Here is a 26,358-nt window from a genome sequence, read left to right on the forward strand (position 1 = left end):
ACTGCATTCACAGCCATCTTTGTCAACAGCCTAAACTTATTTGGTCCAGCAAAATAAATGTCTAGTATGAAACACTTTTGTTTTGTACATGGACATATGGGCTTTAATATGGAACATGTTCCTCTCTTCAAACAAGTAGCTACCTGGCTTCCACTCCACCAAATGCACTTGAGGAAGTGGACTGAAGTCTAGGAAAGCTCCTGCTGCCAACTGCTTTAGTCTCAAGGGGCTACAAGATCTAAGTAGCTATATAGTACAGAATATTTTGGGGACCAACTACCTGACTGCTTCATCTGCGACATATTAAGGTATATCTAGCCACTTTGGAGCCAACTGTTTTGCTGCAGGCATTATCCACTGAATGTAGGCCTAGCCTAGGTTTGAGTGTTGGGCTGCAGCTTCTGAAGAGCAGGGTACAAATCCTCACTGGCATGGAAGCCCCTTAGGCAAGTCACGCTCTCAGGCTTGGAGAAAGGCAACAGCACACCTCAGCGCAAGAATGCTTGCCAAGAAAACACTGTATGGGGGGACACTATAAATTAGGCGTCACATGTGTTGGTATGTGAAGGAACACACACCTGTCAGCTCCATGTAACACTTTTGCACCAGGACTGCAAGGCTCTGCAACTAGAAAAACTGCTTTTCATACCCAGGTTTTGTAATGACCTCTTTTACACATCCATTCTGCTTTGGACAGCATTGCCATGTGACCCCCAGGGATACTGCCATTCATCTGCTGTCAGTGCCTTGGCGAAGCTGTCACTTGGTGTCGTGCAAAACAGCATATGGTGCCAAGTCTTTTGGGGGAAAGTGTCTCCTTGGTACTGGCCCTCTGGGTTTTCTACAGTAAGAAAAATAAGCTAAGAATAAACCCTGATATGCTTTAGACTTGCCCATGTCAATATTAAAACTAGCCACCGTCCTTTTACCTGTTCTTAAAAGGGCTTTCAGGAGCGCTGTCCTCCTCAAAGCTGCAACAAGCGGTTGCAATTTGTAAAATACCTAAAGTGTGTCAAAAGTACAAGGACTGTTACCTACAGCTCTGCTTTATCCAGACTCACTTCAGATTCTAGTTGGGGACAGGATTCTTACAGCAGCATTTAAAAGTTTGCTAACTTGACAGAATGTGTGGCCACCACTTCAAATAGAAAACACTGCTGTGGTGAAATCTGTTTGCTACTTCAACTGGAGCTGTGTCAGTTGATACCATCACTACCTATGAGTAAATTCAACCACAGTCCTTGGGCCTTGATTTATTTTTAAATTTTGCATTTTTTATATCCTGCCCCATTCCAGATTAGCTGACCTAAACTTACTTTTAAGGCCCTATGCTTTTGCATTATGTGGGAACATTCACATTTTCACATTCCAGCAAACCAGCCAGCGTGAGGGAAAATTAGGGTACTTTACGTACAGTTGCAAGTGTGTAACTTAGGGGGAGAAATAGCCCCAAAATTAAATCACGTAGGGACAAGATCAGACTTTAGCTAATATTTCAATGCTTTTCAGAGAAGACACCTATCAGCTCATTGCACTTCTATAGTAACACTTCTAGTTCTCTGCTTCAACTCTGTATCAAATATCTCAAATCTACTTTCCTTCTAAAAATGATACATTTGTTCTCTAGCTAAAAACTATATAGCAAGAAGCACTAAAGCATTCCCAGCTAAGTACATCTGTCTGAAAAAGCATCTGTGGAGTTACACTTGATACATGAGAAATCACAGCTCCATACAGCAAGCAATATAGCTATGCTGCCTCTTTTTTTTTTCCACGATGAGACCAGAGTTGAACTCTAAGCCACATCTAAAAAGCAGAGAAAGAAGAGCAGTTGGTGTCTGTATAGCATCTGAATACATCAGCATGGGACCCCCTACTTTGCTGGACCACAAATCCCAGAGCTGCTGAGATTGGCAGTCCAGCAACCTTGACAGACAATGCAAATCCTGCTCCTGGTATAAAGAATCAAGCTGATATTCAAAATGCTAACCTACTAAAATGAAGTGACAGTCTTAACTAACAGGAAAGCTTGCCAGAGCAACAAGCTAATGTGGTGATGTTACTTTAGTAGAAGCAGAATAGATTTCTTCTATCTCTAGAGTAATCCACCATGAGAACTGCCACATCTGTCTTCTGCAGAACTGAGTCTGATTCAAGATAAAAACAAAGCTTCTCAAGACTGCGCACAAGCATTCCAAATGAATCTGGACCGGTGCAAAAAACTGTATTAAAGCAAGAGAGTACATTCACACAAATCTCAGGCCTGATACATTGAAACCAAGTGCACTGCTTACTCACGAACGCTGAAACACAACTGATTTTAGTCTTTGTTCCATTGAGTTTCTTTCTAGTGTTAATGTGGAATCCAAAGATGTCCTACAAAAGTTAGTCCTCAGCCATTCACACACTGAACTTAAAATGATAGTATGAGAAAAAAACATTTTTATTAACCAGGTTTGCGCTGCATTATGTACTCACTGGCCCAGTCTGCTGGATTTAACACTTACACAATGTGTTTTATGTTTCAAAAGTTGAAAATAACTGTACAAGATTAAAGTACAAAAGTACACAAGACAGTGGACACAAAATATCCATGTATGAGTTTACCCTTACCTGTTCTGTTCTGAAAGCAGAGAACTACAAGTGTCCTATAGTTCTGTCAAGTATAATGGAAGTGAGTATAACCTGATTACACATGGAACACCAGTTATCACTGATCTGATATTTACAAAGAATTGTAATGTCAATAAATTAAAGTCAATGCAACACCCATGCAAGCTAGGATGCTAGCTTTTGGTGAACAAAGGACCCAACAGCTGAGTAAGAATCTTTGATAAAGTCCCAGAATTTTAAGATCATACATTCTTTCAAACAGCATCCATTCCTCTCATCGACGATGTAAATCCCAATCCCATTCCTCTTTGGGTGTGCGTTTGTGACCTTGCCATTTCATACTGTGCATCTAGATTTCTGAAAACTTCTTCCTGCTGCTTCAAAGTCTTATAACTTTCTTCATCAACTGAACTACTGCCACCAGCTTCCTCTTCACTCTGAAATTAAAACATTTTAAAGAAAATGTATTCCATTAAAGCAGAAACGCTTGAAGAGTCGCATCATCACTTCCAGGAATATGCATTGTGTAACAATAAATTCATACAGCAACATTCAGGGAAGGACTTTCATATTTGCTCCTTTAAAAACACAGGCTTTATACAACACAACACAAGCTTTTAGCGAATCTAGTGCCCCAACTCCAGTCTTGCACCTATCAAGTCTGCTCTGAATTGTTGGAAGGTTGGCACAACTCACACTGAATGAACACAAGCCTGGTTACATGAGCCACAATTCACAAATTCAGAATGATTTTTCATTTCAAACTCACATACCTTAATACCCATTAGTTTTCTAAATTTCACATTTTGGTCCTTGTTTCCAAAGTTCAGCTTCTCCCAGATTTCTGCAGATTGTGATTTATCCTATAAAATTGAAAAAAACAATTTGTTACAGATATAGCACATAAGTAGTTAATTTAAGCTTACAGGCTTGCCAATGATTGAGAAAACAGCATATCAGCATGCAGCAATAACTAAACAATTTCTAATATGTTCCATGAAGTTGATACCTTACTCTTTTAGTGCTAGCTCCCCACAACGTCTTATAGCAACACAAGTTAGTGATTAGCTACTTAGTCAACAGGGCTATATATTGGTTATGCAGATCAAGAGCCTTGAAGGACAGAAGCTCTTGTTGCAATTCTGAAAATTCCAGTCAAAAAAGCTCATCACTTTCATGTTGTGCAGTTAAATATGATCATTAAGTGGCTAAAGTTCCAGTGTAGTAGCAAACAAACTTTGCCTCTTCCTGACCTGAAGCTTGTGCACATCATACTGAAAACTATGCACCTGCAGATAACAGTATCTATGGCATAAAACTGAGATACTTATGTGAAATTACCCCTTCTTTTTTGCCTTGCCACAGCATTTTCCGCTTTTTTTCCTGTTCAGCAAACTTCATTGGATTCACTGCGGCTGGATTATAGTAACTTGGTACTGCTATTCCTGTCTCTGCCAGGGCCTTTGCTTGCAGAGCTGCCATTTGAGCTGCCATAGCTATCTGAGGAGTGACTTGTGTCCCAGAGGCCAAAAGAGCTGCAACATTGATGACAGGAGTCCCAGTGGCAGCTGCAGCTAAAATAAACATAAAAATGTTATGTAAGTTTTCAGACCTTCTCTATCTTAAGCACATATAACAAGTACAATCTTCATTATTCATGAGAACTAGTAAAAGCTACTTCAGTGAAAGGGAATAACTATTTCATCAGACAGCTTCTCCATTCTACCCTATGGACTTATCTACTAGTGCAACTATTTTTAGGGACCATGTATGAAAAGATTTTGGAAGCAGAATAGAAAACTGTTCTACTGTTTTCTTATTTGAAGTCTGTCAAAGCTGAAATAAAATGAGGGGTGCTGATTTTGCACATTCTTTTAAGCCTAAAATTCAAAGCTATGAAAGCTTCTAGTTACTATTCATTCTGAGCCAGCAGTTTGTAAAAATAGAATTACCAGCAGCCATTTCTTGTTGCTTCTGTTTTTCAACTAGTTCCTTCTCTCTCTGTTCTTGCAGTTTTTTTGCTCTTTCCAACCTAGAAATAATACACGAGTCAGTCAAAAGTGATTTTCATTTTTCCTCATACAGCAGAGACTCTTTTCTTTTAAGCAGCCAGAATATCATCGCTAAAGGACTTAAATGCAATTCTCCCAGGGATTTTGTTTTCTGGTGTATTTTGTGTCTCCAGTGTTCATTATTACATTGCATTTGACTTCCTTGGTGAAAATGTGAATGGATTTGCTAGAATGACTGATTTCAATTTAGGTATTATATTCAAGTATTTCTCTACACTTCAGGTTTTACAGAGGTCCAGGTTAGCTGAGAAGGACAATTATGCTCCCATTGAAGCCTGCATGCAATGTTTCAAAGTTCTTAGCTTCTATATACTTTAGAAAGTACCTTCTGGCCAGTGCTTCCTGTGCATCCATCGCTGTGTTTCGTCCCCTAAAAGGTGGTGGGCTAGGGGTTCGGCTGTGACTTCTGCTGAATCGTCTGGGTTTCTCAGGTCTCTTCTTTCTTTCCCTGAAAGTAACCAAAATTTCTCACATTTTACTGTTTCATAATTATATTATGTACCATAGCCTTCACCCATGCTATCATCGGCACTTTATAAAAAGAGAGCAGATACGAACATACCTGCTTCTACTTCTAGTTCTGCTCCTGCTCCGGCTTCTATGTCTGTGTCTAGATCTTGATCTAGAGCGTGATCTTACACGTCGCTTTTTCTCTCTGCTCCGGGAGCGTGACTTTTTTCTATCACGGCTTCTACTACGATGACGCCTGAAAACACATTCCAAATTCCTAGTAATATTTCCACACGTCTCAAGTTAGTATCAAGCAAAAGGATAGCTATGTAATTTTCTCTATTTAGAAGACAAAATGTTTTGAACTATAGGGTATCCTCACCTAAAATAAAATTAGCAGCCTGAATGCTACTCAGTGCTGTTGCTGTGTAAAGCAAGTTGTTGACATAATGCAGTTATTTAACAGAAGGATTATAATACAAGAATCTTAAAACTGGGGAGAGAGGGGGCACCGCCTCTCTGCTCATCTCTAAAGAATGGATAAATCATTTATGTCCTTACCAAAGGTATGGAGACTTACATAAAACCATGCAGAAGAGCATGTTGGCATTCCTTTATGCTGCACCAATGCTACAAGCAGATATGTTGGGGCAAATATTTAGGATGAGGGTGTGTGTGTGTATGTGCCTCCAAGCTACATGTCGACTTAAGGCAAGCCCCTGAATTTCACAGGGTTTTCTTAGGAGCATGGCTTTGAAAAAATCTAGGATCATATTCGTTGATTACCAAACTCAACCAATGGCAACATTTTGCAAATTTAGGCTGCGTATGCCCTAATGAACAGCATAAATAATTATAAACAAGCTAGGGTACTTCTGAAGTAAAACTAGTTATTTGGGAACTGTTAAATACTTTACCTTTCACGAGACCGAGACCTTGAATGACTCCGTCCTCTTGAGGATTTTTTCTCTTTGCGCTTATGTCGATCCTCTCCATTTTCAGAAGTGCTCAGGCTCTCTCTCCCTTTATCAGAAGAGTGATCTTTGTCATTATAGTCTTCTGATTTGTGCTTCTTGGACTTCTCTTTGGACCCATGTCTTCTTGCCTGTTTTAAGAAGAAGTTGGTTCTTTCAGGAAAATAGTGCAACAAAGAGAGTTAGTATGGGTATCAGCAGATAAAGAATGATATGTTGTGATGCAACATTAGTAACCTTAGAGGAGTGTGGCCCAGTCAATTGTGATGGTTTTAACACCACCATCTACCCAATGTTGCAGATACACACTATCATTCCTCTTCCCACTGTTCCCTCCCAATTCAATTTACATTTTTCTTTTGGTACAGGGTAGTAACATTCATGCCACAATCAATTTTACAGCATTACAGAGAAGAGTAGCCTTTCTAGTGTTTGGTCAACTCAAGCATATTGACAAAAACTTTGTACTACAGATTTTCAGAATGAGGTCTTGTTTGATCCGATACGAGTTTGATATTATTTTACCAGAGACTCTTACCATTACAAATTTCACCAAAACTTTGCTGGAAATTCACTGTAGCTTTGCTGAGTGCTTATACGTCTGCTCTAAAAACCTTAAGGGGCTTTAATTGTTTTGGGGGAGATCCCAAAGTAACACCCAGCTATAGTATATAAATTAATTCCAAAAGTTTTCATAAAATAGTTAATCTTGTCCAAAAACAGCTTAAAACATGATTTAGAGCCCAACAACTCCCTGGTGAAGACAGTTTGGCATGCAAAGGCAGTGTCCCTTTCCTACTCTAAGATGATCGACTGCTGAATCACTAGACAGATTAAATGGATGATTTTTGATTTCAAGTAACTAACTTCAATTAGATCCATTCTGACTTTTTCAATCACTCCCAGAACCACTGGAGAAAGATTATTAGAATGGAACTGTAAAATAAAGAGTGCAAAGTGTCTGCTTATTACATGTACAAAATGGGACAAGTCCACAAACATGGAATGAACCCCTTTGCAAGGCAGATATGATGAATGAAATAGCTGTGGTGGGTCCATCTCCACATTTGGGCAATGCCCAGTTTCTCCTGCCCTTCTTCCTTTCAAGCACTATAAAATTAGGAGAAATGTAATGAGCCAATGCATTATTTAAACAAGAAAACTATTTAAACACTACAGATTGATAATTGTAATTACCCATACTAAAGATTTTGGATCAAACATCCACCATAATTGGTTAAAATCACCAGTTACTCCCAATGAATTAAAACTCCAAAATATATAGGCAGACCTTGTTTCTACATTTCAGGTGGAAAATACTCTTACTTAAATATATGGGAGCAGCCTTCAAAACATACATTTTGTATTAAAAACCACCATTACATCCCACAACGGATTTGTTTTTAAGGGAAATATGAGTTTGAATGACTAATAGTTACCTTATCATGGAGTAGGCTTATAATTTTGCTATCTGAGTCTGGAGCGTCTTCAGTTCAGTCTCTTCGCGCATTAGCACGCTGAGTATGATTTATTATAGAAATGTTATCATGTGATCTAAACAATATAGTCAAATTCACAAATACTCTCCTATTTTTTTTTAACAGAGCTTCCATCAGGAAAGGGGAAGAAATGTCCCTGGCCACACGTTAAGAAATTTCTCTCTCATCTAAGGCAGAACTTGGCTGACCTTCTGGCTCCTGCTGATGCTTGTTCACTGGTATAACCATTACAATGGAGGCAACTGACTTACCTAGCAATGTTACCACTACTGCCGCCTCATCTCCTTCCCCTTGTCTTAGCTTTAAGACCGCTTTCACTCTTACGAAGCCTGCACTATTCCCACAGGAATACTTCAAAAAACTGAAAAGAACTAAATAAGCTGGGATAAGGTGGGCAAAGAAAATCTGTAAACTCTTGAGAAGTTAATGGAAGCTCTGTGAAAATCAAATATCCTAAACCTATTTTTCCAAATAAATGTTTTTGCGACTGTTTCCACATTTAATCTGAATGAAATTGTCAACTATTACCTTTTTTGTCATACTGATGGCTTCATTCATGCTTCACACTCCAAGCACATTTTTTTTCTGAATTTACAATTTTGGTACTTACCATTTAGACAATTACACATTAAGATCTATACATGCTATGACATATTTAAAAGTATGTCTTGCACAATTACCCAAGCACTACAAAGTATTAATTACCTCTTTGCTTCTGCTCCGGCTTCTGTATTTTTTCCCATCATTATCTAAAGAAGGAAACATTGACCAATAATCAAAAAAGGAGCCTGAAAAAACTATTTTTCTTCACATACATTCCTGTTTAGCTATTTTACTGTTTAAAGTTAGACTAGAAGCCTAACTTGCAACACCCTGACATCTTTCCCTATTGCCTATTCCTTTCCCATCCACCTCTCAAATCTTAATGTTGAAATCTAAATCCTCAAGAGTCCTGCATTTCAAAAAGCTAGCTGTATTATTTGGAATATGCAACGCTGAAGGTCTTGCACTTAATCCAAAGACTTGTTATATTGATTTAAATAGGACTGACTACTAAGTAAACAGGCTGCAGCATGAAGCACTGAACATCACAAAACCAAGCATCAATCCAGTAAATCCAGTGCTTTATAATGGAAACTATTCTCATCCAGAGACTTCCATACCTGACTTCCGTTTTCTTTCTCTTGATCGTGAACGTGACCTTGAATAATGATGTTTTGAAGGTCTAGGAGAACTGGATGCATCTGAGCGTTCCTTTTTCTTCTCTCTATCAGGGGATGATTTTTCGGGGGCTACTGTCTCTCGTTCTGAATCACTAGCCTATGTTAAACAAAAGCATTTTAATGTTATGCAGCAGAATGGCAACTAATTTACAGAATGCTGTCTCGTTCTAACTATGCACAAAGTATTGTTGTATCCTTTACAAGATTATCACAAACAAAATGAGTTCACAGGTGGGGCTATTTGAGCTATATATTCCAGTAACGTGAACATTTTAAAAAGCTATTTCTCTAGCAGGGAGCCCTGTCCACAATTACTGAAAAACAGCATGCTAGAACTCCAGACAGTATTGTACCATTTTCTACCGCAAGAGGGAACCTGTCAAGCTATTTCTAATCTTACCCTAACCTCTCACAGATGAGGTGGATTTTCTGGTCTAAATTCAATTCCTACTCTTAACCAGAGTAGATCCATTCAGTCAATAGGGTTTATAGCAATTTGTCAACCAGTTGAATGAATCTGCTCTAGTTGGACTAGCAACCGATTCTAGTCTCTGTATGCCGTGCCTTTCGAAGATTCTGAAAAATTCCTTGTTAAGTGTCATCAATGGATTCTTATTCAGTTCAACAAGACATTAAACAAACCTTTCATTAAAACGTTCTTTTCTCTTCCTTCTAGAAAGTTTACGTCTCTTGACTACAAACACTTTAGCAGATATACCCACCCTTGGTCTGTTTTCCACCTGCTCCCTGAAAAGTACACAAATGACACAAATATCTTCTTTATGGTTCAAGGCAGACATCAGTATAGCCTTCTGCAATTCGGGGCCTTCCAAATATGCTGGATTCACCACCCGCAACCAGGATGGTCATCAGACATGTTTGCAGGAGATTATGGGGATTACAGGCAATACATGGGCAATACCCAACCCACCAGATAGTACATGACACATATTTTGCAGCAAACAAACTGAGACAGTTCCAAGCGGAGACTTAAAGACTGTATTCTAGGAACCATTTTTTCACACCTACTCACCTTATTTTAATCACATTTACAGAAACTAGATTTCTTGGGTTAATTGGCTGACCATACTATGAGGCTGTGTATACTACAATATATATGCAGCCTGATCATGTTCACTTTCTGACACATAAATGTCATGTGTTCCCCAATGAGCGTGTTCGAGGGGATGGACAAAACAGCCAGAATAATGATCACACAATACTGATGCAGAATGGGTTGCATGAATTTGAAACCAAACGGCTGCGCACAGAATGTCCGCACTTCATAAGGCCCATTTCTGCCCATTCCCTCGTCCGTCCGCAACCCTTCCTCACTTCCTACAGAGGATCGGAGGGCCCTCAAGAACAGTACTATTCATCCCCAGAGTTTCCAGGAAAGAAGGAAAGAAATGTAGAGGTGGGCCACAAATAAAATACCAGGTCCTGTAGGATTTGTGTCAGGTGCTGTAGAGACACAGAAAAATTGGTGACAACTGCCCCATCTGCCACAGTGGAAGAAGCCCCTCATGTTTTCCACCCATTACTTGTCGTTGTGAAAGGTAACATGGGGAAAAAATGCCATAGCCCTGCATAAACTTAGTTGTGCATAACTTACACTTCAGTACACAGGTTTGAGCTAAAAATTCCTTGGACCACCATAAGCCATTGGGGGGGGGGGGGGGGCAACCTAAAGTTCTTCAGATGTATGACAACCCTGTTCCAAGAACAATACTGGCTGTATCTGGCTTGTGTGAAGTTAACGTTAGAAATTTACATTCAAAACTGTTTACATTGCTATAAAGCTATTTGTACAATCTGAATAATAAGCATCCATGCCAACGTTGGATCAAACTTGAATTCCCCTCGGTTCAAAATGCGCTTCAACTATGTTGCATTACTGTTTGTGACAAGAACTACAAAGAATTTTAAAAGTGTGTAACTACTTCAAAACCAAAGGACTGGAAGTCAGAAGCGTCTCCCACGCCCCACTTCTGAAGTTGGCTGAACTAATTCCAGAAAGAGTTACTTCGAACCAAGACCCAGGGTGTTGGATAGGAAACGGGGTAAGACCCTTCGAATGCTTCATTTGGGAATAAGCCTCACTAAAGTGAGTGGAATTCTGCTCCGAAAGGAACACGACCGGCTCAAGATGCCAGAACCTGCGGATGGGTGCAGCGACACTGTCGAAATAATGCATAATCCTGGGATTTGTAGTTTTAAAAGGCCTTTCGCCTTCTCTGCCACCCAAACCAAACCTGCAAATGCCAGGATGCTGCAGTTCAAGAGCAGTTTTTATTTTTCACCTTTTGGGTGAATGCTGAAAAGGGGCTCCTGTCCAAGGCTTTCTCGACCAAGCATGAGGGAAAGACACAGCGTTTAGAGGTTTACGTAAGACAACGCTGGGGAATAACGCCTGTAAATACTGCAGTCATGTATAGATCATGGAAATTCAAGGCGCCTCCTCTGCGTTGAAGAGCGGCTGCGATCCTGAGAGAGGCACAAAGGGTTTTCATTCTTCTTGTTGATATTTACTGGCCATCTGGGGACCTCGAACCTTGGCTGGAGCTCTCAGAAGCAAGGCTTTTCTTGGCTTTTAAGGCCCTATGTTTTTACCTAACACTCTTCCACGGACCTGAACAGGCATATGGACACAGTGGCTTTGTTTTATGTTCTGAGCAAGGATGCTGTTGGACTACAACTCCCCGCTTTCCACACCATTGGCCTAGGTGGCTGCAAGCCATAGTTGCCACACAATGGCTCCCCTTGCTCTACAGAAACCTACCAGAAGTAGTGCTAGGAAAGCTCCTGGTGCCAATGGTCTTTCTTCCAGGGCGCCTCAAAGGGGCAACAAGGTCTCTCTGTGGACTGATTCGACCGACTCACAGGGTTACAGCTTTGGCTTCTACTCTTGGTAGTTTCGACTTGTTTAATGCATCTGAGGAAGTGGATTGAAGTCTAGGAAGGCTCTGGCTGCCAACTCCTTTCTCCCGGTGAGTCTCAAAGGGGCTTACAAGAGCTCTCGGCGTACCGATCCTAACAACACGGCGACGGCATTTGGGGCTAACTAAACTGGAAGGCGAAGCCGCACGGTGGAAGGTGTAGGCGTTAGAAGGAATGTTATGTATGTGTTCCATAGGCTCCCATTATCCCTCCCCAAGGGATCCCTCCCTCATGGCTTCCGATAGCCACCCTTCAAGCCTGGATCTCCCCCCTAAAAAGACTCGACCCTAAAGGAAACATATTGACTTTAAAAGAACGTTATTAGCGCCTGGGAGGATTTAGGAAACACCCCCGAAATGTTACTCTTAGGCTGCGTCCACACTGGAAAATTAACCCGCTTTGGTCTCGCTTCAACTGCCTTGGCTCAGGGCTGTGGGATTCTGGGAGTTGGAGTTTGTTGTGGGGCCCCGAGCGGAGCTCCGCTCCGCTCGGGGCCCACAACAAACTCCAACTCCCAGAATCCCACAGCCCTGGGGCCAAAGCGGCTTCTTCCTTCTCTCTGGCCCCCCAATAAACTACAATTCCCAGGATCCTCTGTTCAAGCGGTATCAAACTGGGTTAGTTCCGCAGTGTGGCTCAGGAGCTGAAATGCGGGACATGTCGTGCTTCTCCCGCGGTGAAGAGCCCGGCCCCCGCGAAAAGGAGAGCAACGAAGGGGGCCGGCGGCTGGGAAAGTTCGAGAAGGGCTGCGCGGGGCTCCTCCCGAGGCCCAACATGGCGCCCGAAGGGAGAAGGGCGCCGGGCGCCATCTTGGCTCGCGCAGTCAACCGCCCTCCCGTCTGTCCGTCCGCCGCGGAAACCAAAGCCAAGGCGAGCCAAGCCCCGCTGCTTCTCGGGGAAACTCACCGCCATGGCGGGCTCCAGGGGAAGGAAAGGGGCGCCCTCGTCCCTCCTCCGCGGCTCCCGAGCTTCGGCGCCGGCTCTCTCTCTCTCTCGCTGGCTCCCTCCTCAGCGAGCGACCCGCTCTCCTTCGCCGCCGCTCCACAAAACCTCGCTCGAGGGACTGAGGCCAAGCCGCCCGCTCGGCCCCGCCCCCTCGCGCCTGGGTGCCCGGATGGAGGCGTTGGGGGCGGGGAACGCCCAAGGTGGGCGGGGCTCGCGTTCTGGGCGTGGGAAGGGCTGAGAGGGAGAGGGGCGCGAGGAAAGAGTAGAGGGGCGCTCCCCCTGGCTGGAGAAGGAGCTTCCGGGTTCCTTTTGGGTCGCATTTCTGGTCGCCTGTCGTGGGTTAGTCCACAAAGGAGCTAGCCGGGGATTGTGCTTGGAGCGCTGGAACTCCCAGAATTCCAGAGCCTTGAGCCAAGGCATGGTGCCAAACCGAGTTATGTCTCCAGTGTGGATGCAGCCTAGGGTTCGAATCCCGGCTCGGCCATGGAAACCCTCCCTCAGCCTCTTTTCTAAACAAACCCTAAACCCCGCTGGCTGCCCTTGGGCGAGTCACACTCTCTCCGCCTCCTCAGAGGGCGGCCGTGGCCAAGGCGAAGGAAACCTGTCCGGAAAACTGAGGGTCGCCATAAGTCAGGGTCAGGACGACTTGAAGGCGTCGAAAAGGGCCCCTCCCTCAACTACAAATCCCGACATGCCACGGGAGGTAAGAGTTAGCCCTACAAGTGGACGACCCGTGCTGTGAGAGCGCGGCGCAGGATTGTGCCAATGGCAGAAAAGCCGAACCAGTACAGCGACTCTTTGCTTTTCCTAGCTCTAGGGGGTTTGTCTACTAACGTCGTTTGCGCGGGTTGAGGAAGTTAGACCCCTCGGGCGCTCCGTAGTTGAGTCAAAGGAGGGCGGAGAGGGAAGAGGCGGAGGCAGGAGGCTTCCCGCCAATTCAAACAGCCCCAGAGGCAGCCTGGCGATCGCGGGTCTTCTTCTCTTGGAAGGGAGGTAGAGTATGGGCTGACAGGCGGGAGTTCAACCGGGGAAGGTCAAAGATCTCAGAAAACTACCAATCCCAGAGCCCTGGCAGTGAAAGCAGTGTCAAACTGCATTAATTCTACAGTGCGGATTAGCTCAATCTCCCCCAGCAGAGAAGCTTGGCCTGATATGCATCTACACTGCTTTCCAAATCTCTGCCACTCTGGCTGCTGTTTAAAGGCTCTATGTTATGACTCCGTTTTATTGCAGAGACTTAGGGCCCAAACAGACAGCCAAAATAAAGCTGCTTTGGGTCACTTTGGAGGTAAGCTGTTTAAATGACGCACGCATCTGAAGAGGCCAGAAGCTGCGCCAAAGCTGCGCTCCAGTCCTTAGGTCTGGAGCATGGCTTTGGTGCGGCTTCTGGACTCTTAGAACGCATGCATCATTTCAAAAGCATACCTCCAAAGTGACCCAAAGCAGCTTTATTTTGGCCTGTCTGTTTGGGCCCAGAAATGACTACTTTGAAGGCCTCTGGTGTTGCTTTACTTGCTGGTCTTCTGCTTTTTCCCAGGCCACAAAGATGTGGGATGTGGCTGAGTTTTTGCTGAGTGAAGACACAAGAAGTGGGCAACTCATCCTTCATTCCCAAGAAGAAAGTCTGTATCAGCTCAATGCACTCCTTAAAGTTGCCTCCTCTGAAAAGGTAGAATGTTCTTGGCTTGCACTTTGTGGCCTTACAAGCGAATACTGTCCTGCTGCGCACACTCTTATAATAAGTATTCAACTAACCTTTAATAAATTATAGTTTATTGTGGGTTTTGGGGGCTCTGTGGCCATGTTCTAGAAGAGTTTCTTCCTGACGTTTCACCAGCAGCTGTGTCTCTGAAGATGCCAGCCACAGATTCTGGTGAAACGTCGGGAAGAAACTCTGCTAGAACATGGCCACAGAGCCCCCAAAACCCACAATAAACTATGGATGCTGGCCATGGAAGCCTTCAACTTCACTTTAATAAAGTGTGCCAAAGGCTGTTTGAACAGTTCTGTTGCCTGCTATTAAAGTTAAACTCTATTGAGTTTGCAGCCCAAGAAGGTGTTGGATGGAAGAAGCATCTGGCCAGCAGCTTGATTTCCTAGAAGCTGTATTGAGAAGGATATGTTTTGGTTCTGGGTCATACAACCTGCAGTGACTTGCTGCTGGACTCCATTGTCAGATGCTGCGTACCCCAAGCCCTCATTTTGTATCTGGGAATCGAAATCGAATGTTGAAGGTGCCACTCGGGTTACTGAAGACAGAGGTTGCTGACTCCAGTTGCAGCATTGGAAAACCAATGCCTAAATAAAGAGCATTTGTTTCCTACTAGATGTAGTGACAGCCTGTTGAAAAAGTTACAAGAAGAATTTAATTCCCATAGGTTCCTTACTTATTGTGCTTGTAAAGGAATGCTGTTCAGAGGCCTTCTTGTCACTTCTCAGGTTTCGTCTAACCCAGAGCTGTATTCCTGCAAGTCGAGGGATGGCTGTCTGTTTGTAGCTGACAGAGCAGTGCTTCTGCTTGATGATATTTGTCAGTCTCTTCGGATGTTTATTCAGTTTGGTGAGTTTACAGGCAGGAAAGGGAACTATGTCGGTGTTCCCTGAGTAATGTCAGTACTTACATGATATTTTATGGACGTTTCAGAGACTGAGGTGGATGTTGTTGGCTTGTGTCAAGAAGGGCAGTTCCTTGTGGCTGGGGAGAGAAGTGGCAAGCTACATCTTATCCATGTACCATCAAAGCAAACCCTGTTAACAAACGTATGTCAAATTTCTTGTTTTTCTGACTTTTAAAATCTACCATTTCAGAAGTGCGACTGCGTTTTGATGTAATGGTAAAGCACCCTGTTGTTTACATAGCCTCCTGTTCTATGTGAGCTAGGCCAAGTACGTAAATGCCCTGGAACCATCAAACCAATTGAACTTATCATGCAGAGTTTGATGCTGTTTTTCTTCCTGATGTCCACTTCGCTGGAGATGCTGATGGCTGGACCTAAGGAACTTATGAATTTGATGCCTGTATTCCAGAACGTGGAAGTGTGTTTTGGCCTATAATTCTCAGAATTCCTAGGCCACCTGGGGGGTTCTGGCTGTTCTACTCAGAAAGTAACTTTTCTGAAGATGTGAAATGAGTTCTAGGTATGGCATGTGGTTGAAATGCTTTCACACTATAACAAACATAATATAGGGCATAAATGCGCTAAAGGCACCAAATCGCTTCTGATCTTGGAAGCTATGCAGGTTGCTGTCGGTGATATTTCAGTGGAAGGAACTGGCAAAAGCACCTCTGAGGATTCTTTGCCTAAGAAAACCCTATGAGAGATGTATGGGGTCGCCATAAGTGAACAGGCGACTTGAAGACACACACACACGCCCATGCACAAACATTCTAACTCTCACAAATATATAATGTATATTTGCTCAGAATTTATAAAATTTAGGGTTAAAACAATGTGTTATCCCCATAAATTAAATTTATCTTTGATAAACTGCACTTGTTACTGATTATTTCTGTGAATTTGTGTTTAGATATTAGTTCAAGAATCTTCAAACAGCAGAACTTATTTGAACCTTATTCTGGAGAAAGACATTTCTGATGGAGGTAAGATATCTTGCAAGTAACTAAGACATGTGATTTTTAAATTTGCTGTTCCAAGGTAGCATTTTAATCATCAGTCTTAAAATCTCATTTGCAACTGGTATACTCCACTGCCTTTATCTTTCCTTTGATGCACATGTATTTAGTCAGAGACGACAGTAAGTCTATCTGCCTGCCTTGTTGGTATTTGGAGTGGCTCAGCATGAATATTCTTAGGCTGACTTTGACATCTATTGAGAAACTCTGGCCTGTTACAGACTGCCAAAATAAAGCTGCTTCGAGTCTCTTTGGAAGTATGCTATTTAAATGATTCATGCATCCTAAGAATCCAAAAGCTGCACCAAAGCTGCACTCCAGTGCTTAGGAATGGAGTGTGGCTTTGGTGCGACCTCCGGACTCTTAGGACCCATGCATCATTTAAATAGCATTCCTCCAAAGAGACCCGAAGCAGCTTTATTTTGGCAGTCTGTAACAGGCCTCTGTTAGGAAGACTGCTGGCATTTTGAACTTTTTTTGTTTGGTATTTTATAGGTACTTACCATGCATTTATTCTCACAAACAGTGGATTCTTTTGTATTATGAACCTCCCATTTGCCAAAACTCAGGAAGGTAAGACAACATTGATTTTAAAGTAAAACATAGTGTCCAGTCATTGCATGGATTATGAGATGGTGTTCTCTGTAATAAAATCCTTTGTATCAGTTTCTTTACCTTGCTGGTGATAACAATGAATATTATCCTGGATTTATTTAGTTTGAATGCTATTGATATGATAGCTATTTGTCTTGCTTTGCTGCTTAATAAATGTATGACCAGCAGAGAGTTTACAGGCATTTACTTTCTTTTCTAAATCAGTGATGGCTGTGGTTAAATAAGGGGGAATGCTTTTTTAAAGATACAGAGTTCTTACCACTCTTTTTAATTTTGTACAGCAATTGGCAAGATGGACATCAGCACTGCAAAGAAGGTAACCAGGAATTTGTACAAGTCTTATAGCTTGTGTTTTGATTTTAATACAGTTTGGCTATGATTTGGAGTCCCTTAATCCTTTTGAGGTTATCAGGGGTGCAGTTCTTTTGTTGCTCCTTCATTGTTGTTGTTTTAATTTACCAAATGCACATCATATTGTTCCCATTCTGTGGTAGATACTAGCCAGAGTAATTACTCTTCCCACTTGCTTCTGAGACAAGTCTAGACAAATAATCCAGTCTTTACCACTTTTCTTGAAATCTTGAACTACCCTTTGCAAAGAAAACAGAAGTTTATGAATGACTGTGTGTGTGTCTTACAGCTCCAAGGCCAGATGGAAACTTGTTTTATTTCAACAGAAGCCTATCATACCATTGGCTGCCTTACCGCTTTGACTAAACACACAGCAGACAAATTCACTCTGATAATAGGGGTAAATAAGAGTGTTGTTTGAATGCTTTTATTGGTGAATTTCCTATGGGTTAATCTAGAGCAACTGAACTGGTTTTAAGATATTCCCAAATGATTTAGCTTTTAGGAATTCCCACCAGATCTCTGTTCAGAAGGTCACACTGGCTATCTTGCACACAGGTGTCTGCTGTAGGATGAGCCTCAAACTACATCTTATGGTAAATCTGTAACTTTCACCAGAAACAGTAGGCCTGTCTCTTCCGTCCTCCCACCGCATTCTCCTGTAATATGTAGGGATGCAAAATGTCTTGTGTTATGTGTGTTTCCCTTTCTCCATCCACTTTATTGCCAGCTTGCTTGCAGAGGCAGGGAAACCCACAACATCACAGGATTCTCTTGTGTTGAACATTCTCAGATCAGAGGTGGGCAACTTGTGTCCCTTCAGTTGTTTTTGGGCTGGAGTCTTCCACCACTGGTTAAACTGGTTAGGGTTGATGGGGATGGGAGATGCAGTCCATAAGTTGCCCACCATTCCTTAGAAGTTAGGGGACAGAAGGAGAAATTGAAGTAATATCTAGTTTCAGCCAAAATGTATGTGTATTGGGAAACCATCACTCTGTGGTTTCCCAGCACAAGGATGCTGTGTAAACATCCTATGCATGAGCATGTGATGATGGGTTCCAACTATTCTCTGCTCTCTGCTAACATCATATTGGATCCATGTCCAAGAAGTTAGGTTTCCCCCCCCCCCCAAAACTTGAAGCAACACTTGAGGCTATGGGTCTCTTTAGTACAACACAATTATAACACTTTGGTACCAGTTTAATTGCCACGACTCCATCCTGTGGAATTGTGGAATAGTTTCATGAGACATTTAGAATTCTCTGCCACAGACTCCTAGTGCTACAATTCCCAGGATTTTGTAGGAGGCAGCCGTGGCAGTTAAAATAGTCTCAAATTGTGTAGTGTGAAAAAGACCAGTCTCCTATGATTTGAAATGTGTTTGCACCACTGGGTGGCAGTCATCCTCATTTTAGTAGGAATTGAACGTCTTGTTACTAAAATGCCTCTCTTTAATATTGCTCTTTGTGTTATATTACATGGGAATATACAAAGCGAAATTTAAAAAACATTTTATATGCAACAAAATAAATGTCTTGGGGTTCATAGCTTAAAGAAGTAACCCTAAACACACTTAATTGAAGTAAATCCTCCTCTGAATTAGGAGAATCGTAAATCTGTTATGATGCAAATGTGTGTTTCTGATACGCCTGTTTCTTAAAGGGTGTAGGTGATTGTGTGATGTCCGTGTGGGAAGTGAATCCTAATAAAAAGCAGATATCCCTTGAAAATGTTGTCGATTCAACAATGATTAGAGGTATGTTCTCCTAGGTGCAAGCATCTTGAATAACTCTCCACAATTTAGTTTTGAATTTGATGAAAGGGACTAAGATAACAGAATGCCATAAGGAAGGGGAGGGAACCCATATAAGAGAAGGGTGTCGAGATTTTGAACAACAACTAATAATTGGTTCCATTCATTATGTATTTGTATTTATGCTCATGCTTTCAAGTCACCTATTGACTTATGACAACCCTGTGAGCTTCATGGTATTTTCTTAGGCAAGGAATACTCAGAGGTGGTTTTAGCAGTTTCTTCCTCTGAAATATAGCCTACAACAGCAGGTATTCATTGGTGGTCTCCTCTCTAAGTACTAACCAGGCCCAATTCTGCTTCGCATCCAAGATCAGACAGGATGTTGTGCCTTCAGAGTACTTATCTGTATGATACTTTCTGTCCTCTAGTAAGGCAGTTGTCCTTGTCCTCAAAATCCTTGTAAGCCGCCTTGAATTTCATGCTGGGAGAAAGGTAGCATATAAATTAAAGAAAGAAATGAAAACGCTTTTCAAGCAAACTTTGTTCAAAATGTTTCTGTCTCAGTTTTATTTTATTTGGTTTATTTGTTGTTTTGCAGCTGCAAAGAGGCTACAGGTTGTTGACAGCTTATTGTTTATCTTGGATAGTGAGGCAAGTATATTTCAATTGGATTTATTTTGTTATCTAATTGTAGCTTCTCCTTGAAGTTAATGCCACATTAGTTCAATAGACCTATTTGGGCAGTTCTGTTTCGGGCTAAACTGGGGATATGAATTAGCCTTTTCCTTGCACACAGCTCCTTGGGACAAGCCATGGTTAATCGACACAGCTTGCAACCATAGTTTTCCATTTTGTCTGGAACTGGAATCTATAATTAAAGATTCAAGACAAGCCAGGATGTTAAAGCAACATAATGGTTTAATATCCTGGTTTGTTCTGTAGCTAATAACTGTGGTTTCCTGTTTCAGACAAAACAGTTTTGGATTTTGTACTTATTTACAGGAATGTATATACCACACACACCTTCCTGGACAGACAGTGAAGCTAGGAGCCATTGTCATGGACTTCTTTGTCACAGGGACAGTTGTTTGAAAATGTATAGTTGTGACTTGTGGATCCTTGCTTGACTAATAACTTTCAAAAACTGGCTAGCTGATAGGAGATATTTAAGACAAACAGCCAAAGGTAATGGGACTTGGCTATACTAACTTGCGCGCTAGCATGATATTTCTGTTCTTCTTTCTGATAGAACGTTTTGTCTTTGTGGAATGTTTACTACCTTACTGTGATTTGGGACGGCCTTCTGGTTGATGTTGAAGAATTCCTTCTGACTTCAGAATCAGATTTTTCAGGAACTGCAAGGTAAACTAGATTATTAATCCCATAATTTCAGAGAAGTAGGCACTGTTCTGTCACTACAGAAGAGATCTTCCCCTGCAACCTTCCCAGATCTAATGCCCTGCTTTTCTTGGGAGCCTGTACTCAATCACTTAGAATCAGAGTTTGGAAAAGTGACTTTTTGGGATGACGTATCCCAGATTTTCCCTAGGCCATGTCGGTTGGAGGGCTTCATAGAGCAGTAGTCCAGAAAAGTACCTTTTCCAAGCTCTGTTCACACTGAATGCAAAGGTGCACAGTGTCCAAAAAGCAACCCATTCAAGCTCCACTTTCCAGGGGTCTGTGCAAAATGTAGACCTTTTTTTCTGCATACACCTAGCCTTTCTCAGGGAGAGTCATTTTGCTAATACTGGAATAATATTAAATTCTAGTAGCTTATAACTGCTTGTTTGACACAGTTTTTCTTTTTGTTTAGACAGGGGATTGCCAATCTTAAACTGGTTGTTTTGACAAAACCTGGAGACAGCAAACAGGTATTGACTTTTTGTTTTTCTAAGGACCTCCTTCTGCCTAATAAAACCTGCCAAACAAGACTTTAAGCCCCACTTTTCATTTCTTGTGATTTTCTTAATTGTTCCATTTTATTATAGATGCGGAACATCATGATTTTTTCACTGCCTGCTATGCACCAGCTCTACTCTTTGGAAGTAACACCTGTTTCTTCTCTGGTTCAAAGTGGAATAAATACTGTAGGTTTATTTCTCTGTTCTTTACTCACAAGTAAACTAGGGAGAGATGATGTGAAAGGCAGGAGAAAAAAAGGACAGGAGTGGGTAAAAGGCAGCTCTGGGGTTGAGTCCAGCCAGCTCTTGAGCTTTCCAGTCTCCCTGGACTGTCCTGTTTCTGGCCTGTCAAAAACATGCATTTGCCTCTTGGAAATTTCCAAGAGTAGGAATTCACCTTTTAAACAGGATGCAAGTTTCCCTTGCACTCCTTAATGTAAGAAATACATGTTTTTCAAAACCAGAAGTGGATTTCTGGACATTTCTTTGCCATTGGCTGTTTAGTGGGCTTGATGGAGCTTTAGGTCAAAGCATCTGAAGAGCCAAAGGTTTCTCACTGTACTTCAAGGCTTCTGTTTGGAAAGGGAGACTGAGAAAATTCTGTCACAAAGAACAATATTTGAGGGATTCAGTAATACAGATACTGACCAGAACAATAAAATGGCCATAATTTCTAGCAAAATATTTTTCTCTCTCTCTAAAAACTGTCTCTTACAGGATACGATATACTTTATCGAAGGAGTATATGAAAACGAACAAAAGTAAGCTTGTACTGAAATTGACAGATCCCTTACTCATTTATTTTGAATGGTCCCAACAGTTTTGTTTTTTAACCAGGAATTTGTTTTTAGGTCTTCAGACACGTCAATTTCCTTTCTGGTAATGAGATGCTTAACAGAAGCCTTACCTGAAAACAGGTAGGCATGCATCTGTATGTCTTGTTTGCTGCTACAGTTCAGGTGTAAAAGTTTCTTCTTTAGGTGAAGTTGAACCATAGTTGAAAATGCAGATGCAGGGAGTCACAGTCAGAATTGTAAGTAATATGCTTCTTGCCTAGCTAATTTTCAACCATTTTATTGGCGATACTGAACAATAAAAATCATATTCAGAGTTGAACAGCTCTTACATTCTCTGAAGATGCGAGACACAGATGCTGGCAAAGCTTCAGGAATAAACTCTTCTAGAACATGGCCAAATGGACCGAAAACTCACAAAAAACTATGGATGCCGGCCATGAAAGCCTTCAACTTCACAACTCATACTAGACTTTGTTAATAATTTTTAGATAGGAGATCATGAGATAATCACACTTCCTTTTTTCCTCTCTTCTTAGACTTAGCCATCTACTTCACAAAAAGGAGATTGTTAGATAACCACACTTCATTTTAACTCTTTTCTTAGGCTGAGCCGTTTACTTCACAAGCGCAAATTTACCGAGGCTGAGAGTTTTGCTATTCAGTTTGGATTGGACACTGAGGTATGCTGTCCACAAACTATACCCTGTACCTTATTGCCAGCTGCAGAGATGATGCTGGTAGCTATTTGCATGTCTGTATTCTAACAAGACAGCTGTTGCATTTATTCTGAAGCTAATAAATAGCTCCCCACTCCACTCTGGGTGGGAACAACATTTGTATTTTAAATGAGAAATAATGTACTTTCCCCCATGGATCTTGTGTCTTAACAGCTTGTTTACAAAGTGAAATTGAGCTCTATTTTGGAGAGATTGGTTTCAGAATCTGCTAAGGAAGATGAGCAGTTGGCCTGTTTGAAGCTTGTGGCTGAAGCTAAAGAAACCTTAAATAAAATAAAGGTATGCACTTACTCTGTATTTCCTTTGCTTATATGTCTGATCAACATATTTGGAAGGTAGGACATTCTTGTTATCTTTCTTTTTCTCTTCCTTTTCAATAGGATAAGCAGTTTGTGGCTGAGTATTGCATCAATACCCCCTGGCCAACCTATGAAACTGCTCAGGAAATGTTGGACTATACTCAAAGCAGGGTAGGTTTCAATAGGTGCTTTTGTGTACTTTGCCTTGGAGCCTAAGCTACTATAACTCCAGCCATGTTTATAATGTTCATGCAGCCTGTTTTGACTGGTGCTTATAATTCTTTGGTTAAGATGCTTGCATTGGACTCTTTGAGACCTCAGACATGCCATGCCCACTGGACTGCAAATTAATGTAGTATTTCATGCGCTCATTTCAGTACCTGAAGAACGATGATGCGACTGCCACCACGCTTTTGGTTGGGGATTCAGCGCTTTTTACAGAGGTAACAAAACTAAACTTGTGCTGAATTTGTTACTACTGGATTGGGCTATGGGATGAGGGGCTTGAAGGAGCATCTTGGGCTACTAATTTCGAGTGTCATCCTAGATTCTAGCCAGTTTGTCTCATTTGCAGGATGCCTCTTACCGATTTCAAGGTCTAAAACAGGTGATAGGTCCCAGTGGGGGCAAACTGGTCTTTTTTCATGGGGTTTTCTCTAAACTAAAATGGGGGGGGGGCACCCCTCTGGTGTGGCATGTTGCCTGGGGTTTCTGGAAGCTATACTCCAAAAACAAATTTTCCAAGCTCTGAGGAATCCCGTAGGGAAGGACCTGCTCCTGGTAACCCAAGTCTTATCACATGTAGTGAAGACTCAATTGATGATTCTGAAAAATATGCATGTCTGCTGGTTTGCTTCTCAGCTGGCTTGAATGTTTACTACAGATCTTTCTTGCAAAATAAATCTTTTGGTCCTTATTTAGGTACTGCGGGCACAAGCAAAACTAACTACTTTTTATGGAGCATTTGGACCAGAGAAGTTCAGGTTGAACTCTTTCATTTTGTGTGTGTGTGTGGGTGTGTGCATGTAAATGATGATTTCTTTTGCACTAGCTCATTCATATTATGTGCACTAGCTCATTCATATTCTGCTTTCCCCACCCACTTGACCAGATTGTGCTTCTAGAAAGGTAAAAAGTGAGGCTTGGACATTTTAGCACCTCCCATGGCGATGAAAGAGGCATTTCTATGATAGGTTGTATGCACCAATGTGCAGACTTTCAGGGTTATTCAAATAACAGTTTGGGTGCACTTTCAACATTCATTGATTCATTCATTCAACTTACTACCCTTTCTCATAAGACCTTAGTGCAGCTAGTATTTGTGAACCAAGTAGCATCCAAGCCTCACCTGGACAGCAGCTGAACACTGCAATACCAAGCAGACAGCCTTGCTGTCAGTGCTTCTCAAAGGGATTCCCATTACTAGACCATCTAATGCTGTGCTCTTTCATAGAGGACAGTTTCCAACAGCCAGAAACAGCCAGTGATCTAATGAAGCTAGAGGCTTTCTAAAACTCCCAATCAGAAATATTTCAGATGTGAGGAACCATTCTGAAAAAGTAATAGGCAGGTGATAGTCGTGCAAAAAGTAATCAATGCTTTTTAACTGGAAATGTTCAAAATCAATACCATGTACATATATAGAAATAGGTTTAGCAGGCTGAAAGCTTTACTGCTGCATCTACCTCTACCAGGTCAAAAGGAATACTAAAATTAACCAATAATAGTGTTGGATCCAGCTTTAGCTTAGAGAAGACCTACTGAAATCGATGGGGTATAAATTGGTTAGCTCCAATCCAGAATCTCTCTGCCATATCTAGAGTCAAATGAGCATGTTAAAAGCACATATAACATGAAAAAACTCGGTACATTTTAGTACATGGTCATGAAAGTTTGGTTGTTATATGCTATTTCATCAAACCTGCTCATTGAAGATAAGGTAATCCTAATATACAGTATAGGTGTGTAATGGCTGTGTCCTTTAAGAAAGTCTTAATTAATGGGCTCCATAATAAACTTGATATTCATTTATTTTGTGTAACATCTAATCCAAACGTCTACAATATTACAGAACCAAATTCAATTGGGGAGGATGAACCCTCTAAAAATATCACTTTGTTTCAGTACTGTACCTTGTTTCCATGCTTGGAATGTATTTCACTTTGGCCACAGTCCAATATCTAACCATTGCTCTCCTAGTGGAACGGCTTGGCTTGAATTTCTGCACAATGAGGACTTCTTCAGGGACATCCTTCTACAGCTAAAAGAAGACAATCTTTCCTCTGCACAGTACCTCTGGCTAAGACATCAGGTAACTTGCTTGGGATGTACACTATTCATCTTTCCAGTAGCTTGTGAGTGAATGGAGGACCACACAAACAGATGGGGCTGCATGTGGCCCATGTGTTGCCCATCCCTAGGTTATGAGAATATCTCTTTGCTCCTTTCCAGGCTGACTTTGAAAATAACTTTGATGTGAAGATGCTGGATGAACTGCTGAGCACAATCTCTGTTACCACTTCCCTTAAAGAACTGTGCCTGTGGCTGGGGAATATTGTCATTCCTTTTGTAAGACGAGTTTTACCTCAAGGAGAGGTAAGATGTTGGGGAAGATTAGGGGGATTTTTGTGAGGTTGCTAGTAGCGATCACTGGTGAGTAGTCAGGCAAGTATATAAGTTACGGGTTATTTGGGGTGTTTTTTTAGCCATAATAATGGTGGTTGTTGCCGGGTTGAACAGTGCTATTTATGAAAGCTGCAACACATTTGTCCAGATAAAGCATATAAGTATTAAAAGGTATGTTTACTTTGGTTTAAAAAGAATTTTAGGAGTGTAAAGGGTGGACTAGCTGAAATGTTTAAAATTTCCGGCTTCAGGCCCCATGTACTATTTCTGTTTTGGTCAAAACAATCAGTTTCTTATTAATTCTTTCTGACTTGTCTGGATTTGTTTTGAATTGCACTTATTATTTTGCAAGAAGCCGAGAGACCGGGTATACAAGTTTAAAATGATCAATTTTCCTGCCCATTTCATTTTAATAGTACAGTATGTGGAGGATATATCAGCATTTTGCTGTGAACGATGGAACACCAAAGAGCTGTGATCTGCTGATCATAAGAAGAACTGTAATCTGCCAATCATAAGCAATCTTGCTTGACCTAGTGGGGATTTCCATTTTTGTCTGTTTTACAACAATTGAGCCATAAAATGAACATGTTTATATGCAAGCGAAGGAAGGCATCTCTTTTTCGTGTGAGTCACATGTAATCTCATGGTCCCATTCTGAGTGTCCATGGTGCTACAATATGCTCAAGTTTAAGTAGCTGTTTGGAAGTCTAAGCAATCTTTATTCCAAGACGCTGATGCTGATGATGAACAACTCTATTTTTAGTGTCTTTTTCCCGAAATTGGGACTCAAGATGAGTTGGGAATTAGGACTAATGATGATGTTTCTTTAAAATGCAACCTGGTTTGATGCTTACTTTCTAGAAAAGAATAGCAAAGTGGCTGGAACAAGGGGCACGAAATCTTGAGTTAACTGATAAGGTAAAG

General features: G+C 41.6%; 2 protein-coding genes across 5 annotated transcripts in view; one reads left to right on the top strand and one right to left on the bottom strand.

The window, feature by feature from the left end:
* Positions 1–2,425: 2,425 nt before the first annotated feature.
* RSRC2 (arginine and serine rich coiled-coil 2) lies at positions 2,426–12,859 on the bottom strand. Of its 2 annotated transcripts, none has more exons than XM_089489857.1 (10): positions 12,678–12,859; positions 8,772–8,928; positions 8,314–8,357; positions 6,053–6,240; positions 5,248–5,391; positions 5,011–5,133; positions 4,566–4,645; positions 3,955–4,187; positions 3,387–3,476; positions 2,426–3,050 (listed from the first exon to the last, which is right to left on the bottom strand). In XM_089489857.1, the coding sequence occupies exons 1-10, from the start codon at positions 12,681–12,683 to the stop codon at positions 2,868–2,870; spliced, it is 1,248 nt and encodes a 415-aa protein (XP_089345983.1). In that variant the 5' UTR covers positions 12,684–12,859; the 3' UTR covers positions 2,426–2,867. The 2 variants fall into 2 exon arrangements, with proteins under 2 accessions (XP_089345983.1, XP_089345984.1); XM_089489858.1 differs by lacking the exon at positions 12,678–12,859 and adding an exon at positions 7,549–7,626 and having other exon boundaries at positions 6,053–6,262; positions 8,772–8,817.
* A 1,403-nt stretch (positions 12,860–14,262) lies between these two features.
* LOC149290061 (kinetochore-associated protein 1-like) overlaps positions 14,263–26,358 on the top strand; it is a 38,518-nt gene continuing 26,422 nt past the window's right edge. For all 3 annotated transcript variants that reach the window (XM_089490060.1, XM_089490062.1, XM_089490061.1), the window contains exons 1-22: positions 14,263–14,385; positions 15,156–15,276; positions 15,361–15,476; positions 16,245–16,317; positions 16,846–16,923; positions 17,247–17,281; positions 17,606–17,716; positions 18,979–19,072; positions 19,671–19,723; positions 20,322–20,434; positions 20,886–20,943; positions 21,061–21,159; positions 21,691–21,734; positions 21,825–21,890; positions 22,375–22,450; positions 22,661–22,786; positions 22,888–22,977; positions 23,184–23,249; positions 23,728–23,789; positions 25,006–25,117; positions 25,258–25,401; positions 26,296–26,352. In XM_089490060.1, the coding sequence (XP_089346186.1) occupies positions 14,263–14,385; positions 15,156–15,276; positions 15,361–15,476; positions 16,245–16,317; positions 16,846–16,923; positions 17,247–17,281; positions 17,606–17,716; positions 18,979–19,072; positions 19,671–19,723; positions 20,322–20,434; positions 20,886–20,943; positions 21,061–21,159; positions 21,691–21,734; positions 21,825–21,890; positions 22,375–22,450; positions 22,661–22,786; positions 22,888–22,977; positions 23,184–23,249; positions 23,728–23,789; positions 25,006–25,117; positions 25,258–25,401; positions 26,296–26,352 (1,917 nt within the window). The remainder of the gene's footprint in view (positions 14,386–15,155; positions 15,277–15,360; positions 15,477–16,244; positions 16,318–16,845; positions 16,924–17,246; positions 17,282–17,605; positions 17,717–18,978; positions 19,073–19,670; positions 19,724–20,321; positions 20,435–20,885; positions 20,944–21,060; positions 21,160–21,690; positions 21,735–21,824; positions 21,891–22,374; positions 22,451–22,660; positions 22,787–22,887; positions 22,978–23,183; positions 23,250–23,727; positions 23,790–25,005; positions 25,118–25,257; positions 25,402–26,295; positions 26,353–26,358) is intronic.

The sequence above is a fragment of the Sceloporus occidentalis genome, unplaced genomic scaffold, assembly GCF_023333645.1.
Source record: "Sceloporus occidentalis isolate IW3139 unplaced genomic scaffold, rSceOcc1.0.p SCAF_41, whole genome shotgun sequence".
NCBI lineage: Eukaryota > Metazoa > Chordata > Lepidosauria > Squamata > Phrynosomatidae > Sceloporus > Sceloporus occidentalis.

Excerpts from the sequence above, each read along its gene's own strand:
- RSRC2 (XM_089489857.1), bottom strand. Across the intron at positions 8,358-8,771 it reads AGAAAGAAAACGGAAGTCAG|ATAATGATGGGAAAAAATAC; the intron begins GTATGGAAGTCT and ends TTCCTTCTTTAG. Across the intron at positions 4,188-4,565 it reads GCAACAAGAAATGGCTGCTG|CTGCAGCTGCCACTGGGACT; the intron begins GTAATTCTATTT and ends TGTTTATTTTAG.